The following is a 17,561-nucleotide window of genomic DNA, read 5'->3' as shown; positions in this document are numbered from 1 at the left end:
TTCATTTCTTTACTACCAAAGTGAATTTAAAGTGTAAGTAATCCTTTATCAGATGGTGTCCCATTTTATCTAGAGAGTATTAACTTACCAGTCACTGTACATCCACAGATTCGCTTTGCCTGACTCCCTTTGCATTCGCTGTGCCTGTCATTTAATCCCCTTGCCAGTCACTGCTTTTACTCCTGCTGCATATAGTCATAGTCTTTTAATAAATTATTTTTCCTATGTATATTTTTTTCTCTTTTGTATTACCGTGTTTATCTTGCATTGACAAATTCACTGTATTAATTGCTGTGTTCTATCTTACATTTAATTATGTTGGTGGTACACATTGTAGGATAATAATGATTTAAATTTTCTAGACTATGACTTTTTTGTAGGGGTGTGTGGAGGGTAAGAACTGTGGATTTATTGTTATCAGGAGTGAGTTCTAAGATGGAACGTTGGAAAGCTTCTGGCTGATTGGAAAGATTTCAGAGAAGGTCACGGAATCTATCCTATACAGGCAAATTTTGACCAGAGGCAAAATAGTGTATAAGACGGAATCAATTATGTATAACATAGAATCCATATAACATATAGTATTTAAAGAATGTAATGTAGACTGTATTTTAAACAGTTATCTGAATTAACATTTGTTTCAACTGTTCAGTGCCTTACATAGAAAAAAAAGATTTTAATGTACTACTCTTAGTTAGGAACATTTGAATTATTCTGGAGATAGTCTTGAAGTGACTGATGTGAAAATCTGAAGGCGCAGTCAAAAACATCTGTGTGTATTTTACACCTGTTTTCTGTAAAGAAACAGTGTGGTGTAATGGAAATACAGCCTTTGGAATTAGGCCTCAGTTTTAATCCTATTTTTCATTTACTAGAACTGTGTGGCCGTTCATTAATCTCTTTGGTTTCAGTTTCCTTCTTTTAAAAATAGGAATGATAATTCCTAACTGAATATGTTGATATGAAGATTAAATTAAGATGTGTGTGTGTGTGTGTGTGTGTGTGTATGTATGTATATACTTTGCAAATAAAAATTCTCCATGAATACTAGCTTGAATTCTTTGAATTGAATTCCTTGCATCCTCTTTTAGAATTATCTTAAAGGTACAAAATTTGAGATTTGTTAAATGTGTAATTAATTTATTTTTACAAAAGATTTAAGATGTCAGCCATTTGGTGGTGGTAAAGTGTGTGAGCCTTATTTTTGATCAATTTCTAAAACTGCTCTACCATTTATTACTTTGGGCTGGCTACTTAACCCCTCTAAAGCCTTGGTTTTCCCAACTGCAAAATGGAATAACAATACCCTTATCATCGGATTATTGTATTGATTAAGGAGAGCAACAATAGTGAATATTGACTGAACACTTTTCATACATTATTGCACTTATTTCTCATAAGTACCATGTGAGGTAATATACCATTATTCCTATCTTATAGGTGGGAAAAAACTAAAACTCAAAAAGATCCAGTGTCCAGTTATCATAAAACTAGCAAATAATAGAGCCAGGATTCCAATCCAAGTCTCTTAGGCTCCAGTGCCCAAAAGCACTATCCACTGTGCTATTCAAATTTTCGGTGTTTAGCACAGAGGTGTTTAGCAAATTGTAATTACTACTACTTTGCTGTTTTATTTTAGTGATTTCGTTCAAAGTACTCACTGTGTTCTGTGATACATTCAGTGATATGCATGCTTATAAGATTACCCAAAAAGTATAGATTTAAATAAAAATTAAAAGTTAAGAGTCCTTTAGATACTGAATCCTCTTTTCTCTGTGTGTGTACACAAATATGCATAAATAATGTATATATACATACAATACTTGAGTTACGTATCTGTCAAAACTTTATAGCTATCACAGTTTCAATATCATATGATACATGTATGAACATACTCATATTAGGGAAAATACTGATATACCTAAATGGCCAATTATAAGAATATTTAAGCCTAACTTTCCTAAAAATGTGAGATTAATTTTATTGCTGCTCATTGACATTTTACTGAGTAATGAGCTTGAGGAGAATTTATCTTGCTGAATTTCACTTGCTAGTTCTTGAATTTACACTAGATTCTTGACTATTTATTAGGTATCTTTTTTCTTTGATAAACTTGTAAATTTCTAAATTATTAGAATTGTACTTAATTTTTTGAACTGACATAAAATTCCAGATACAGATGTATATTTAAAAAATTCTGTCACTGCTGCTACTAGTGATCAAGAACCTTATCCCTGTTTTTTTCTTATAATAACAATATTTTCACTATCTATAATAATTGAAAAATTATTTTATATAGATAAAGGTTTGTTTAGATGCACTTGAACAAAATGTTTCTAGTATTATTTTTTACCTCTAAATAATAGCTAGTCCTCTATTAATCACTATGATTTTAATCAGTAAATTACTAGGCTTTTTTTTCCTCCTTCCCTGATGCTTTGTCTCTATTGTGGGCTTTGTCTCTATATTTAATCTCTGATTCGAGGGAGAGGGCAGAATGCCAGATTCAAAGGTAAAAGCTTTAACTAGGCATCAATACATTTATATAAACTGAAATTAAGGAAGCATTGAACTTAGTTAGGTCTGGCACAATCAGATGAACACAATTTGTTTTCTATATTAAATCAGACTTGGTTTTAATAATTAGATATTTTTACCAATTGAGATAAAGCTGTAAAATTTTTATATATCTGTCATCTTATTTAAATAGTCTTTGGAAGATACTTATTCCTTTATGGGTAGGCCCTTGTTTATACTTAACCATTTCACTGCCTTTCCAAGATGAGGAGTCTTTGAACTAAGAGTATATTGCATTTTTGATGGAGTAAAACTAAATTTTGTGATTTTTTTTTTTAGCCCATCCATTCTTGCAGATTTAATTTGGCAAACCCACATTAGATAATTTAGCAAAAGAAGAATCATATTCTTTTTCCTTTTATAGTAAAACCTCTCACTAATTCAAAATTTATGGTACTTCAGATACAGTATTTGTGATCTTTTTTGAGTAAAAAATTCAAAATAACTTCTTCCTCTGAATTTTCAGGGTCATACTTATAAGGGGAAACCTGTCTAAAATCACTAGCTTTTCAAACCAAGGGCTCAAGAATGAAGGATTCCTTCAACGTGCCTTCAGCCTCTGGGTCCAGCAATTAATTCTTGTATGTTAAAGGACTTTTATGTTTATGGTACATTTTTATGTAATATAGGCCTATTTTGAATTATAATGTAGGTAACCACATTTTATTTATTGTGTCAATAGCATTTAGTTTAATCTATAATCTGTACTGCTTGAAGGTAATAAAACTGAACTTGTACTTAAACATTCTATAATTAAGACCTTTTCAGTAAGTTATATAGGCCAGCCCAATCTGTGTTATTCCGAATTAGTGAGGTTTTACTGTCCTAATGTTGTAAAGAGTTTAAAACTTTTTGAAATGCTAGAGTCATTTAGTTATAGAAATGGAACACATAATTTAGGCCAGTTTTGTCTTACCTGGATAGTACTAAAGGTTAGAAATATTAGATAGAAAAAGAAATATTAGATAGAAAAAGAACATGAAATGATTTGATGTTATTCTGCTTAGTATTCTAAAATGGGTAATGAAAATACAGAATTATTTTAAAATGTGTATCTGTAGATCCACATGTGTATCTGCATATTATACACACTTGTTTAGATTTACTATATCACAAAGCAGTTAGCTTGTTGACCTGGAATTCCATCCAGATTTACATTTATTCCACGTGTAAGGAATTTGAATCTTGATGACATAGAGGTCGTATTTTAGTTGATGTATAGTATTAGACTAAGAAAAGTAAGTTGCCTTTCTTATTTACACATTCCAAAGTAAAGTTGTTAAATTCTGGAATGTGTTTTTAAAATGCCAGAATATTCAAAGTCAAATATAGAAACCAGGGTTGGAGGGAGGGCCTTAAAGCAAGCTTATGGTAGGAAATTATGGAAAGAAGGAATAAAAACAGAGGGTTTGGTTCAGAGTTGTGTTTGGGGGCCAGAAGAAGACCGCAGAACAGACTGGCTGAGTGTCAAGGTCTAGATGTGTTTGGGAAATCTAAGTCATTTGCCAGTCAGCTAGAAATTTTTTTTAAATGGCTAGCACTAACAATATCACTAAGTTTAAAACAATTGTTAAATGACTTTGCATGCAGTTATTTTTATGTAAACTAAATTTTCCCATATAAACTATTACATTTAGAATTTTGTTATTTCTATAACTTAATGACCCATTTACATTACATAACTGATTAGATTAATAGGCTTTATCTGTAACCAGACCTTATCTTTGTTTTTACTGATTTAGTGATATTTGCAAACAGAAGTATATAGTATATCTTTTCAAAATTGCTTCTTTGCAGGTAGATTCTTGATCTCTCACTTCTAACAGCTACAGATTCTTCTTGCTTGTTCCTTTTAACATTTTCTCTTGTTTTTCCATAGTAAACTGATTCTAAATTTTACTTTGAAGATGAATAATGGCTTAATTACAAATTATAACACTTACAGATGGAAGTGGAGAACGAGGAGAAAAGGATGCAAGCAAAATCACAACATATCCTCCAGGCTCTGTGCGATTTGACTGTGAGCTCCGGGCAGTACAAGTCAGCTGTGGATTTCACCATTCAGGTAGCGGCTGGAACTTTAGGGTATAACTGCATTTTTACAATTGTGCTAAATAACCTATTTGCTTAGTTTTGACAAATGTAGTCTGTTAAGTGTGTTTAAAAGCTATAGTGTGACAGTATCTCTCAAATCTATGAAAGCATATTTATTACAGAATCTCTCTCTTTTAAGCTATAAAATGATTGTCTAGAGATTTGACTTCTCTTTTTTTTTTAACATCTTTATTGGAGTATAATAGCTTTACAATGTTATGTTAGTTTCTGCTGTATAACAAAGTGAATCAGCTATACGTATACATATATCCCCATATCCCCTCCCTCTTGTGTCTCTCTTCCACTCTCCCTATACCACCCTTCTAGGTGATCACAAAGCACCGAGCTGACCTCCCTGTGCTATGCGGCTGCTTCCCGCTATCTATTTTACGTTTGGAAGTGTATATATGTCAGTGCTACTCTCTCACTTCGTCCCAGCTTACCCTTCCCCCTCCCCGTGTCCTCAAGTCCATTCTCTACATCTGCAGCTTTACTCCTGTCCTGCCCCTAGGTTCATCAGAACCATTCTTTTTTTTTTAGATTCCATATATATGTGTTAGCATACAGTATTTGTTTTTCCCTTTCTGACTTACTTCACTCTGTATGACAGACTCTAGGTCCATCCACCTCACGACAAATAGTTCAATTTCGTTTCTTTTTATGGCTGAGTAATATTCCATTGTATATATGTGCCACATCTTCTTTATCCGTTCATCTGTCGATGGACACTTAGGTTGCTTCCATGTCCTGGCTGTTGTAAATAGTGCTGCAGTAAACATTGTGGTACATGTAGAGATCTGACTTCTAATCTGTCTTCTGATGGACTTATTTTATAATTCAATTCATGAAATTCCTGAAGGTAAAATAATCCCTGGAATCCCTTTGAACTCTACAATTCTGTGATTTTTATAATCCGGTCACAAACTTTGTTACTGTTCAGTGAGAGATGTGCATCAACAAATTTCTATATTTTTTTAAAAAGTAGAAATTTCAATTCCTAGTAAATAATTGACATTTGAATTATATAGCTTAGGTTGTACTCTTCAACATAAACATAAAAAATGTTACGTTCTTTCTTGTGATACTCAATATATTTCCTTATTTGATAAGACATTGACAAATACTAAAGTTCTGACAGACATATTGATGTTGTACTGTGCAGAGCTCAAACCCATCTACCTATATAATTATCCTAGATGTGAGGGAACATTTTGTATGTAGTTACTCATTATAAAAAGACTTTACAGTTGACCCAAACCAATGTTTTATTAAATATTAATGTTATTAATATTATTAAATGGCATTTATAAGAATTTTAAAGGGTATATTATGAAAACATTATACATTTTTATAACCTACAAAAATATTTACAGAACTGAAATTATATTTATTATATTTATTTCTCATTAATATAAATTTTTCGATGCTTCACTTGCATATTTTTAATGGCTCTCCAAATTGTAAACAGTGAAAATTGCACTGCCTTCAGTATAGTTGTGATAGAAATATGAAATGCATACAATGAAAAAATAATGCTCTGGATTTTGGTTTCAGTGGTTTTGATGGAGAATGGCGATGTCTACACATTTGGGTACGGGCAGCACGGGCAGCTCGGACATGGAGATGTCAATTCCAGGTACTTTAACTTTTTGTGTGAAGATGCTGAGTGGTTTTTTTTTTTTCTCTTTCTTTCTTCCTTCCTTTCTTTCCTTCTTTCTTTCTAAATATATATTTCTACACTTGAAAAAGTATTTATACCACTGTTTTGCAAACTGTGGCCCATAAATTATTGGTTATTCTTGATTTTGTGGTTGAGTGCTTTTGTGGGGATAGATGATTTTGTAGTTTCGGGAGAAAAATTGATTTACATCTTATACATTTAAACTGTAAGAGTGATTATGATTATCATGAGATCTTACTGCATTCTTAAGAATTAATATCTTTTTAAAGGCTGTTCATGGCAATGGATAAGACAGTGACTATCCCCAAATAGCATTTTAACAAATCAGCAATAGATTTATTCATATTCCTTGATGTTATCGTTTTTAAATTTCGGTCTAATATTAACATGAAGTCATTGAAGCTTTCCATAATTTTCAAACAAAATCTAATGGTCACTCAGAGAAACTGTTTTGACTTATCCAGAATAGTGAAGAACTAATTGTGGTAGAGACTACTAGACATTTTGTAATATCCATTCTTCCCTACTTCATCTGGCAATAGAGTTTTAGTTGGTGACATGACCATGAAGCCAAAGACTTCATTTTCCTGCCTCCATTGCAGCAAGATATGACCAAGTAAACTAAAGTGATATGTGCAGCTTTGGGATCATGCTGTTGAAGGGGAGGAGGATACCCTTCCATTTCTCCCTCTTCCCTCCCAGCTTGCTGCCTGGAGTCCATGCCTGGCGGCAGGGGCTGGAAAAGTCATCATAGCGATCATAAGTTGGAAACGATGTATCGAGAATGGCAGAGCCACAAGATAGAAATAGTCTGGGTCCCCAACACCATGGAACTGCCACATCAGCTCCTTATAATTGGGTGCTTACCTGAAAGAGAAATAAACTTCTGTCTTGTTTAATTCCCTGTTACTTTGCTTTCACTACAGCAGCTGATTCCATTTCTGCTTAATACAGTGAGAGTGCTTTTGGTCAAAAGTATAGAAAATCCACCTTTGTTAACTCAGGTCTTCCAAGAAGGAGATGCTAAGATACGATTAGATGTGCAGAGGGTTTATTGGTAGAAAACTGCTGTGAAAGATAAAAGGGAAAAGAGCAGGAATAGGCCTGATGTAGATCTGACCCCTGTGAAAGGAAAGAAGGAAGAAGAATGGGGTAGGAAGAGTTAGGTTACAGTGAAGTTCTGATTGAGTTTTAGCCAGGCCAGTGGGGTGTCCTCAAGCCAAGGTTGCATTTGGAAGAGTCCCAAATTGGGCAGGATGGGCCAGCATGCATACCTTCACAGTGCTCAGTCACAGGCTGGTAGCTTCCCAGGGGAAGAATGGCCTCGTGGACCCAAAGGAACAGCACCTGGGGCTGTTCATCCTTTATGTTCCCTGCAGCAGGTAGTCTTCAAGATCTGAGTGGTCCATGTGTGTGGCTGCCCCACCACTGAAACCAGGTTTATTTATAAGTCTGGAGATATATAGGGCAGCTTCAGGCTAGACTTGGCTCACCAATTCAGTTTGCCACAGAACCTCCTTTCTCTTTGTCTCTCTACCCTTGCCTGATTCTTCCTATAGTCACAAGATACCTGCCAGAAGCAATTGGAACTATGTGGTTTCTCATTTACATACAGTGAATCACTCCAGTCATTAAATAAAATCCATAATTTTCACTTTATTCTGAAATCAGTTCATTACTGTGGCAGGGATGATGCCATTTACATGGTAAAGACCAGTGATTCTTAATCCTGCCTGTACAGTAGAATTACTTGGGGAACTTCAAAAATGCCATGCCTGGACCCTAAATCTAGACTTTTTATGAGGTGTGTGTTGGGAGATGGGCGTTGGGGATGGGAGATGGAGGCAGCAAGGGTTGGATAGGATGCCAGCATCAGTTCTTTCCTAAAAGCTCTCCACAGTCTACTGTGTATCTGGGATTAAGAAACGCCATCCATCCCTAAAAGGCAGTGTCAGGTCCTGCAGTGCACAGAAAATGAGGATGAAAGGAATGTCCTTAATTACTTCGATGACCATTGTTACTGATGAAAAGAGATGATTTGAGATACCATTGAGTTGAACTTCTCACTAAAAACGCAAGTGCAACATATATTTGACACTTGTTAAGACATTTATAAAACTATCACAATCTTAAGGACAAATATTGTGCTTGGAAAGAGAGCAAAAGGTCTTTCACAGATTACTGTATCAGATGTCACCAAGTATGGCATTTGTGTATCGGACATTGGAAATTTCAGAATATCAGTGGCTTTGCAGGGTTGAGCAATTACTGTCACAGGTATTAGAAGGCAGCATTTACTTTGTGTCGCAATTGAACAACATCACTCATATGCAGAGACTGAGACAGGGTTTGTAATATGCATGGAGAAGAATTTGGAAACTTTTTGTTCTGTTTCTCACGGAAGACTCATGACACAGAAGAGAATTTATTATTATCGTCATCATCACCGTTACTGCTTTTGTTATTTAGCTGGAGATTATTTTGTGAGTCATGACATAACCTGGGAAAGGTGCGTTACAGTTAGACATGATGGAGCATCAGTCATGTGTGCCGCAAAGGGGCCACTTTCTCACAAATCAGACTCTGTACTTGTATATCATTCCACAGAAAAGATTTAGCAAATGTATGTGTTTCCTGGTCTTGACTGAGTGGGAGGGAAATAGTGGAAATCATATCTATAATCAAATCACAGCCCTAAGGTGCCTGCACAGTGTGAAGAATGAACAGCGTAAGCACAAGTCCTGCCACCCCACGTTGAGGTGTAACGGCTGTAGAACGGGAAGGATCTCAAGTCAGCTCTTAAAATGAAGAGGCTACCTAAAAACATTGCCTCCTGGTCCTGATCGTCAGCCAGGGAGCACCGTACCTTGACTTGCAGTGAATTGCTCCCGTGACAGTGTCATGGCAATATGCTAAGTATGTTTAATAGTTTCGAATATATCTTCAGGAAGTAGGATAGCTTTTAATGTTGAAAATTAAATAGTTAGGGTTTTTTAAGGAGATTAAACTCTGGTGGGATTTCTTTTAACTGCCCAAAGTTGTTCTTTTCCAGCATGTGAATTTTCACTCCTGGTTCCATTGATTGAGTTGTAACTGGAAGGCTGATTCCATGGGAGTGGGGAGCACCAGGCTGGGTAATGCAGTGAAATAACGCCTACACACTGTGCCTGGTGGATTAAACGAAAACCAGCCAGAACCGTCTGTGCTGTAAACACTCCAGTTACCCTGTTTGCCTGGATCTATCTGGGACTTGGAAGGCAGGAGTCAGGAACTGTTATGAATTCCAAAAGGAATTGACCATGTGTATGGAGGAACAATCCCTGGAGGAACAAAGCCTCAATAGCATACATATTAACTAACTACCATGAAGCAAAACATTTATAGATATTTAGTTGACATAAAGTTAGAAGGTATTTTTTTTAAGTTTCTAGTAATCAAGCACTTTTAACTGAAATTTATTGTATAGCACACATTAATAATGTGTGATTAATGTAAGATAAATATTGTAGTGTGCATGTGCTAAAGGTAGAAACGTGTTATTGGTATTCTCTTTATTTAATGTGGTGTCTTGCCAGGATGACTGAGTCTGATTATATCACTTGGTGCCCATGTGACCTTGACCAAATTACTTAACTTTCCTGTGTGTCAGTTTCTTCCTTTTGAATGGGAATAAGTATCTTTCTCTCAGAAGGTTGTTGTTCAGTGAGATGATAGGTGTTGTTTACTTAACACAGGGCCTAGCCTGTAGTAAATGCTCAGTAAATGTTGGCTGTTACTGTTGCTGCTTTTAAAAGTAAATGTCAAAAAGCTTCTGAGGGCTGTAATACATTCACTCATGACATGAGTCTACCAACCCTCTTTTTTGTTTATTTTCTTCAGTATGCTCCTAAATCTCTGAATTCCAAATTCTTTTACTCTTTTCAGTAAACTTAAACCTGGATGTTGGGAAAGGGACTATAGCATTTAGATGCTTTTATTCTCCTTTTTTTCAGTAGAATTTGGATAATTCTTATAATGTTTCTGAGTTTCATCGTTTTCTTGCTATATCCTCCTTCTGCATTAATATGCTACACAGTCATGGTGTCTGGAACCATTTAGACAAGGTTCATATCTTTGATTCATCTCTTACCAGCTATGTGACTATAATTTACTAAGCCTTAGTTTAAATATCCCATAGCATTGTTAAAGTAAAATGCCTGTAAAATGCCTGGCATGCATACACATACACATATAATTTTTGTTTTCTGTTCTTCCTGTGTTTACCAAATAATTTAATAAATGGGCTCTGGTATCATGAAAAGAGTTTATTAGAAGAATTGCCACTAACTCTGGGAAAATTCTTGTTAAAGGGCTTCAGATCTACCCATAGAGTTATTTTGATAACCAGTGATACATTTTATATGAAAATGCTTTGTAAACTGCAGACAAGTAAACAGTTTTAGGTACTGTTCACTTGTCTGCAGTTTAATCCTTTGTTTGAATCCTCTGTTTGAATCTAACTGGACATTCCTGTGAGGACATTAGTTTGCCATACAGCCCTTTGACCTGGTAATTGTTTATTGCCAAAACTCCCAGTACCTCAGATTTGAGAACCACTTAACCTTCACTGCAGTTCCTAGCCATGTTATTGTATCCTCAAGTAAAAACTACTCTTTTGAGGCAGGGCCATTCTGCTCTCCTCCCTTTGGTTACTACCTACCTACGTTTTAGTCACTGCCTTTCATTCACTGAAAATTTAGTATCTGGCTCACGATGTTTTCCCAGTCTGAGTCTTGTGACACTCGTGAAGGGTCCCATACACTACAGTTACCCTGACGCCGTGAGTTAGATCTAGTGAACTTTACTTCAACATTCGTGGTGGTCATTCCCAGGACCCATTACGGATCTAGCATAGCTCCAACTCTGAATTTTTAAGTTTAAGCAACCCATGATCTGATGGCAATTTCTTCTTCTGTTACTTAGCATTACTTTACTTGATCTTTGGCTTTATCAGTATTTCATTCTCTACAGCTCTCTACTTTCTTAGTGTCTATAGCCTGTTTCAGTTTTTTTCCGACTCAGGTTAGAGACTGTCATTTATTCTCTTCACTGGTGCTCTTACCATTATCCTCAGTTTTCTCACCCTCTTGGGTCTTGATGCTAAGGCATGGCAAAACTTCAAGCGTGAATCGGCCTACCTATATTTTCTATGTCTAACTTAGGCTTCTGGAAAAAAATAAATCACCATACTTATACAGATTGTTATGATTTGTAGATTGGACCAATCCTTCTACAGTAGGCAGTGATCCTCCTGGTTTGTAGTTTTGAACTATTTGATTTAAGACCTTTTGAGAATGTGATGAACGACATAGGCTGTCTCTTCAGAAAAACAGACATAAGAATATACACTTAAAAGTTGGCTTCCAGATTTAGAAGATTCACAGATCTCCTGAAGTTCACTTTCAGACTTCCTAGAAGTCATTTGGATCTGGGTTAAAAACTTCTGGTCTAGGTTTTTATTTTTTCCATTCACCACCGTACCCTTTCCATAATCTTTAAATTCTCTCCTCATCCATTTCCTTCTTCCTCTCAGCACGTGACCTCTGTTCACATCACAGCAAAAATAAAAACATTAGATGGGACATTCTTCAGTCCAGCAACTCTGCCAACCTGCCTGCATCCATACTACTTCTTTCCTCCTTCTTCATGTTACACCGAAAGAGGGGGCTGTTCCTGTCCATGCTGTGAAACCTCTCTGCCTTTTCCATAGGGATCTAGTTCTGTTTCTTGTCTCCCCTCTGAACCATATGTCCTTATCTTTACTCACTCTTAAACTTCGGCAAATTCTTAAAAAGGACAGAGCTTCCCCTTCGGTTCCATTTTCCCTCTAGCTGTTGGTTCTCCTTTTTCCCTTTTGTGCTGAGGTTTTTGAAGGGGTTTTGCATTAGTCTCTGACCCCACTGTCAACTCTTCCTTTGCTACATAGTGTTGTGCCTACTCCACCAAAGAGACTTCCTTCTTGCAAAATCAGGTGGTCATTTGTATCTGTCTCTAGAGCATTCAGCATGTACATTATTTCCCTATTCTTGAAATGACTGTCTACATACCACATTTTCCCAGAGTTCATTCTTTGTTATGTCCTAGATTTTATGAGCTCTTCTTCTTCCTCTGTCCATACCTAAATGTTAGAGAGACTTACAATGAAAGCTATCTTTTCTCTCTTCCTCTTCCTAGCTCTCATTCATTCTCATGCTTAAGTGAATGTTACCACCATCTACCTTGTTACTCAAGCAGAAAACCTTCATTGTCCCATGTCAATCATTGCCAGAGTCTGGTCAGTTCTATTCCTTACAGAGCTGTAAATCCATTCATTCCTTTCAGTCCACACTGTTCCTATTTCAGGCCTTCACCATAACTCACCCAGATTATTGTGACATTTTCTTAACTAGGTTTCCAGCTGCTAGTCTTGCCTCTTCCCAGTTCATTTTTCATTGCAGCCTGAATAATCATTAAAAAATTATGTAATTTAAAAAACTTTAAAGTATTATAACGACATTGTCTCAAAAACAGAGCTCTCCTATTATGTGTGGACTATTTCTATAGTGTGATTATTCTCGTTATAGATGATGTTTACTGAAAGTGGTAAATAAAGTGATATAACGAGGGTTACAAGGATAGATATGATGAATACAGGGATGCCATTTATCATAATTGTTACCATTTATTAATTGTTAAATGTGTACCAGACACTGATCCAGGCCCTTGACATATGTGAGCTTCTTTACTGTTCATAGGAACCCTATGGGGTAAATACTGTTTAGTATTATCTCCATGTAATAGAAGAGAAAACTGAAATACAAAAAGGATGAGTAACTTGTTCAAAGTCATGGTACATTGCTACTACATGGTGGAGCCAGGATTCACACCCAGGCAGTCTACATCTAGAGCCTGAGCTTGTAGCCACTGCTGCGGTGCCTCTCATGACACTGTATTCTAATTCATTAACTACTGTATATGTCAAAATCTAAAATTACAGTTCAGTGAAAAAATGATAGAAAAGAAGACATAAAAATAATTGACAGTTCAGTGGAAAAAAGTAGAAAAGAAGACATAAATTTAATTGTTTTGTATGGTTCTTGGATTGAATTCCTGTTAAATCAGCACATGATTTTTATTTCACCTGACAAATATTTATGGAGCTCTCTAACTTGCCATTCACTATATAAGGTAACATTTTCTTTTTCTTTTAAAACAAAGGTAGCACCAGTCTTTCAGAAAAAGTAAAAATTATGTGTCCATAGTTAGGGTAGTAAACTCAAGAAATCTTTTTAATAATCTCCTTAAAGTCAGTGATTATGTCTTTTTCATCTTTGTGTACCTAACACATAGGATGGAGACAGGCATGTAGTACCTAAATAAGTGTTTGCTGAATATTCTTATTAGTGCCTTTTATCTCTTCTATTTTTTATTGCATTGTTTATTGTTTTTTATTTCAGTTGGGTCTTGTAAGAAATTGACTTAATTTTTTTTTTTTTTTTTTAACCTAGGGGATGTCCCACTCTTGTTCAAGCATTGCCAGGCCCTAGCACACAAGTTACTGCAGGCAGCAACCACACGGCAGTACTTTTAATGGATGGACAGGTCTTCACATTTGGAAGTTTTTCTGTAAGAAATTTTTTAAGCATTAATAATATTGCATTGTACCGTTGCCTTGCAATTGTCTACATTAGCTATTTTTTCTGGTTTCAGTGAAATTCTTGTATTATAATTATTGCATATGCATATTTCCTGTCTCCACATTCAACATACACAAAACCTAACAGACTTTGCTTTGAAATGATTTTCTTCTCTAGTGCAGCATTAGAATTTATTGAATTTAACAGCTGTGTTAGAATACTGGACATGTTTATTCCAGGTCAGAATCTGTTAAGCATTCAGTAGAGCTAATTCTGTCACTGAAAACTTATTTCCCAACTAGTTTGTAAAGAATCATTTTTCTTAACATGTAGAATTATTTTTATTTTAGAACTTTTTAAAGGCCTGGTTTTCTTGTTAGATTTGTTTAGAATTATAGTTTACTTTTTCCTCTCCCTCTCTGTGTCTCTCTCTGTCTGTTTGCCTGTCTGTTTTGCTCTTTCTCTTTTTTGCCAAAGCTTGAAAAGGTGAAGATGCTCTGAGAATTTTGTATAGTTTGGGCATAGTAGAGCTCAAGGAAAAGCTTAATAAGACTGTGCTAATAAACCTGTACCATCTGTGATGTGGGTAACTATTCAGAACCCTCTAACCTAAGTCTCTGGGATGTAATTTGCAACTCTTGATTTTTTAAAAATGTAAATGTGAACTTAAAAATATCTCTTACCTGGAAATGATTTTAAGCTTACAGAAAGGTTCCCCAAAATAAGAATAGTACATAGAGCGCCCATATATTCTTGAATCAGATTCACCTATTGGTAACATTTTGATCCGTTTGCTTTATCACTTGTACATTCATGCTGTCATTCTCTCACGTACTCTGTATGGATGTGTGTATAAAACTTTTTTTTCTTGTCCTTTAAGAATAACTTGCATACATTATGATCCTTTACTCCTTAAATAGTTTGTGTTTTGTCAGTTGATCCGGTAATTCTTTTCTGGCATTTTTTCCCTCCAGTCTAGGATCAGGCATTGTATTTATTTCTCATGTCTCTTTAGTCTCCTTTAATCTGTAACATTTTCGCACCTTTTCTTTGTTTATTGTGACATTGACATTTTTGAAGAATATGGTACTTTTTTTTTTTTTTTTGCGGTACACGGGCCTCTCACTGTTGTGGCCTCTCCCGTTGCGGAGCACAGGCTCCGGACGTGCAGGCTCAGTGGCCATGGCTCACAGGCCCAGCCGCTCCGCGGCATGTGGGATCTTTCTGGACCGGGGCATGAACCCACGTCCCCTGCATCGGCAGGCGGACTCTCAACCACTGCGCCACCAGGGAAGCCTGGTACTTCTTTTTTTTAACAAAAGTTTCCTTATTTTTGTTTCTCTAATATTTCCTCATGTTTACATTCAGGTTGTGCATTCCAGACTAAAATACCATATAAGTGACATTGTGTCCTTCTCAGGGTGTCACATTTGGAGGCACAAAATGCCCACCTGCCCTTCACTGGTGATGTAAATTTTGATCACCTGTAAAATTTTGTTTGCTTTCACTACTGCAGAGTTAGAATTTTTTCACTTGAAACTAATAAGCAGTCTTTGGGTTGACATTGCTAAGTTTTTTTTTTTTATATTGCATATGATTTATATGGAGGAAGATACAATAAGTTCTAGAAAGACAAAGAAAAATCATGAAAAACATAGTACATAACGAAAAAGAAATACATAGTTATTAATGAAAACTGGGGTAGGTAGCAAGTATCAAAGCATAATGAATTTTTTTTTTATTTACCAGTTTCTGCTTTACAACAAAGCGAACCAGTCATACACACACAGCTGTTCCCACATCCCCTCCCTCCCGCGTCCAGCCCCCACCCTCCCCATCCCACCCCTCCAGGCAGTTACAAAGCACCAAGCTGATCTCCCTGTGCTATGTGGCTGCTTCCCACTATCTATCTACCTTACGTTTGGTAGTGTATATATGTCCATGCCTCTCTCTCGCATTGTCACAGCTTACCCTTCCCCCTCCCCATATCCTCAAGTCCATTCTCAAGTAGGTCTGTGTCTGTATTCCTGTTTTACCCCTAGGTTCTTTATGACATTTTTTTTTCTTAAATTCCATATATATGTGTTAGCATACGGTATTTGTCTTTCTCTTTCTGACTTACTTCACTCTGTAGGACAGACTCTAGGTCTATCCACCTCATTACAAATAGCTCAATTTTGTTTCTTTTTATGGCTGCGTAATATTCTATTGTATATATGTGCCACATCTTCTTTATCCATTCATCCGATGATGGGCACTTAGGTTGTTTCCATCTCCGGGCTATTGTGAATAGAGCTGCAATGAGCATTTTGCTACATGTCTCTTTTTGAATTATGGTTTTCTCAGGGTATATGCCTAGTAGTGGGATTGCTGGGTCATATGGTAGTTCTATTTGTAGTTTTTTAAGGAACCTCCATACTGTTCTCCATAGAGGCTGTACCAATTCACATTCCCACCAGCAGTGCAAGAGGGTTCCCTTTTCTCCACACCCTCTCCAGCATTTATTGTTTCTAGATTTTTTGATGATGGCCATTCTGACTGGTGTGAGATGATATCTCATTGTAGTTTTGATTTACATTTCTCTAATGATTAATGATGTTGAGCATTGTTTCATGTGTTTGTTGGCAGTCTGTATATCTTCTTTGGAGAAATGTCTATTTAAGTCTTCTGCCCATTTTTGGATTGGGTTGTTTGTTTTTTTGCTATTGAGCTGCAGGAGCTGCTTATAAATTTTGGAGATTAATCTTTTGTCAGTTGCTTCATTTGCAAATATTTTCTCCCATTCTGAGGGTTGTCTTTTGGTCTTGTTTATGGTTTCCTTTGCTGTGCAAAAGCTTTGAAGTTTCATTAGGTCCCATTTGTTTATTTTTGTTTTTATTTCCATTTCTCTAGGAGGTGGGTCCAAAAGGATCTTGCTGTGATTTATGTCATAGAGTGTTCTGCCTATGTTTTCCTCTAAGAGTTTGATAGTTTCTGGTCTTACATTTAGGTCTTTAATCCATTTTGAGCTTATTTTTGTGTGTGGTGTTAGGGAATGATCTAATCTCATACTTTTACATGTCCCTGTCCAGTTTTCCCAGCACCACTTATCGAAGAGGCTGTCCTTTCTCCACTGTACATTCCTGCCTCCTTTATCAAAGATAAGTTGACCATATGTGAGTGGGTTTATCTCTGGGCTTTCTATCCTGTTCCATTGATCTATCTTTCTGTTTTTGTGCCAGTACCACACTGTCTTGATTACTGTAGCTTTATAGTATATGACATTGTTAAGTTTTAAGGTACCTGCTTCTCATCAAAATTTCTCTCTAGATTTTGCATCTGTTGATTGTTCTTGCCTGAGCCAGTCTTTACTATAATGGCTGCAGAAATGACGATTTTTCCAACCCCAGCACCTCGTCACATTTACCTGTCAGCCCTTTGTGTTTTACTCTAAGCAAGAGCCCATTTAATATTTGTTTGTTTGCCTGTCTACTTATTATTGGTGTAGACACATTTCTCTTTTTTCGTGATTACTGTACTTAAGTATTTGGGTGCTTATATTGTCTCAGATTTCG

General features: G+C 36.1%; 1 protein-coding gene across 13 annotated transcripts in view; it reads left to right on the top strand.

Moving 5' to 3' along the window:
- MYCBP2 (MYC binding protein 2) overlaps positions 1–17,561 on the top strand; it is a 266,977-nt gene that overhangs the window by 95,634 nt on the left and 153,782 nt on the right. For 12 of the 13 annotated variants that reach the window (XM_081214828.1, XM_081214825.1, XM_081214831.1 and 9 more), the window contains 3 exons: positions 4,523–4,642; positions 6,226–6,307; positions 13,879–13,996. In XM_081214828.1, coding sequence (XP_081070954.1) covers positions 4,523–4,642; positions 6,226–6,307; positions 13,879–13,996 — 320 coding nt within the window. Of the gene's footprint in view, positions 1–3,011; positions 3,159–4,522; positions 4,643–6,225; positions 6,308–13,878; positions 13,997–17,561 lie in introns of those variants that run through there. The other variant, XM_081214823.1, reaches the window with a different exon arrangement.

Source organism: Mesoplodon bidens, assembly GCF_964165515.1.
Source record: "Mesoplodon bidens genome assembly, chromosome: 17".
Classification (NCBI taxonomy): domain Eukaryota; kingdom Metazoa; phylum Chordata; class Mammalia; order Artiodactyla; family Ziphiidae; genus Mesoplodon; species Mesoplodon bidens.
This window is presented reverse-complemented; position numbering and strand designations above follow the sequence as displayed.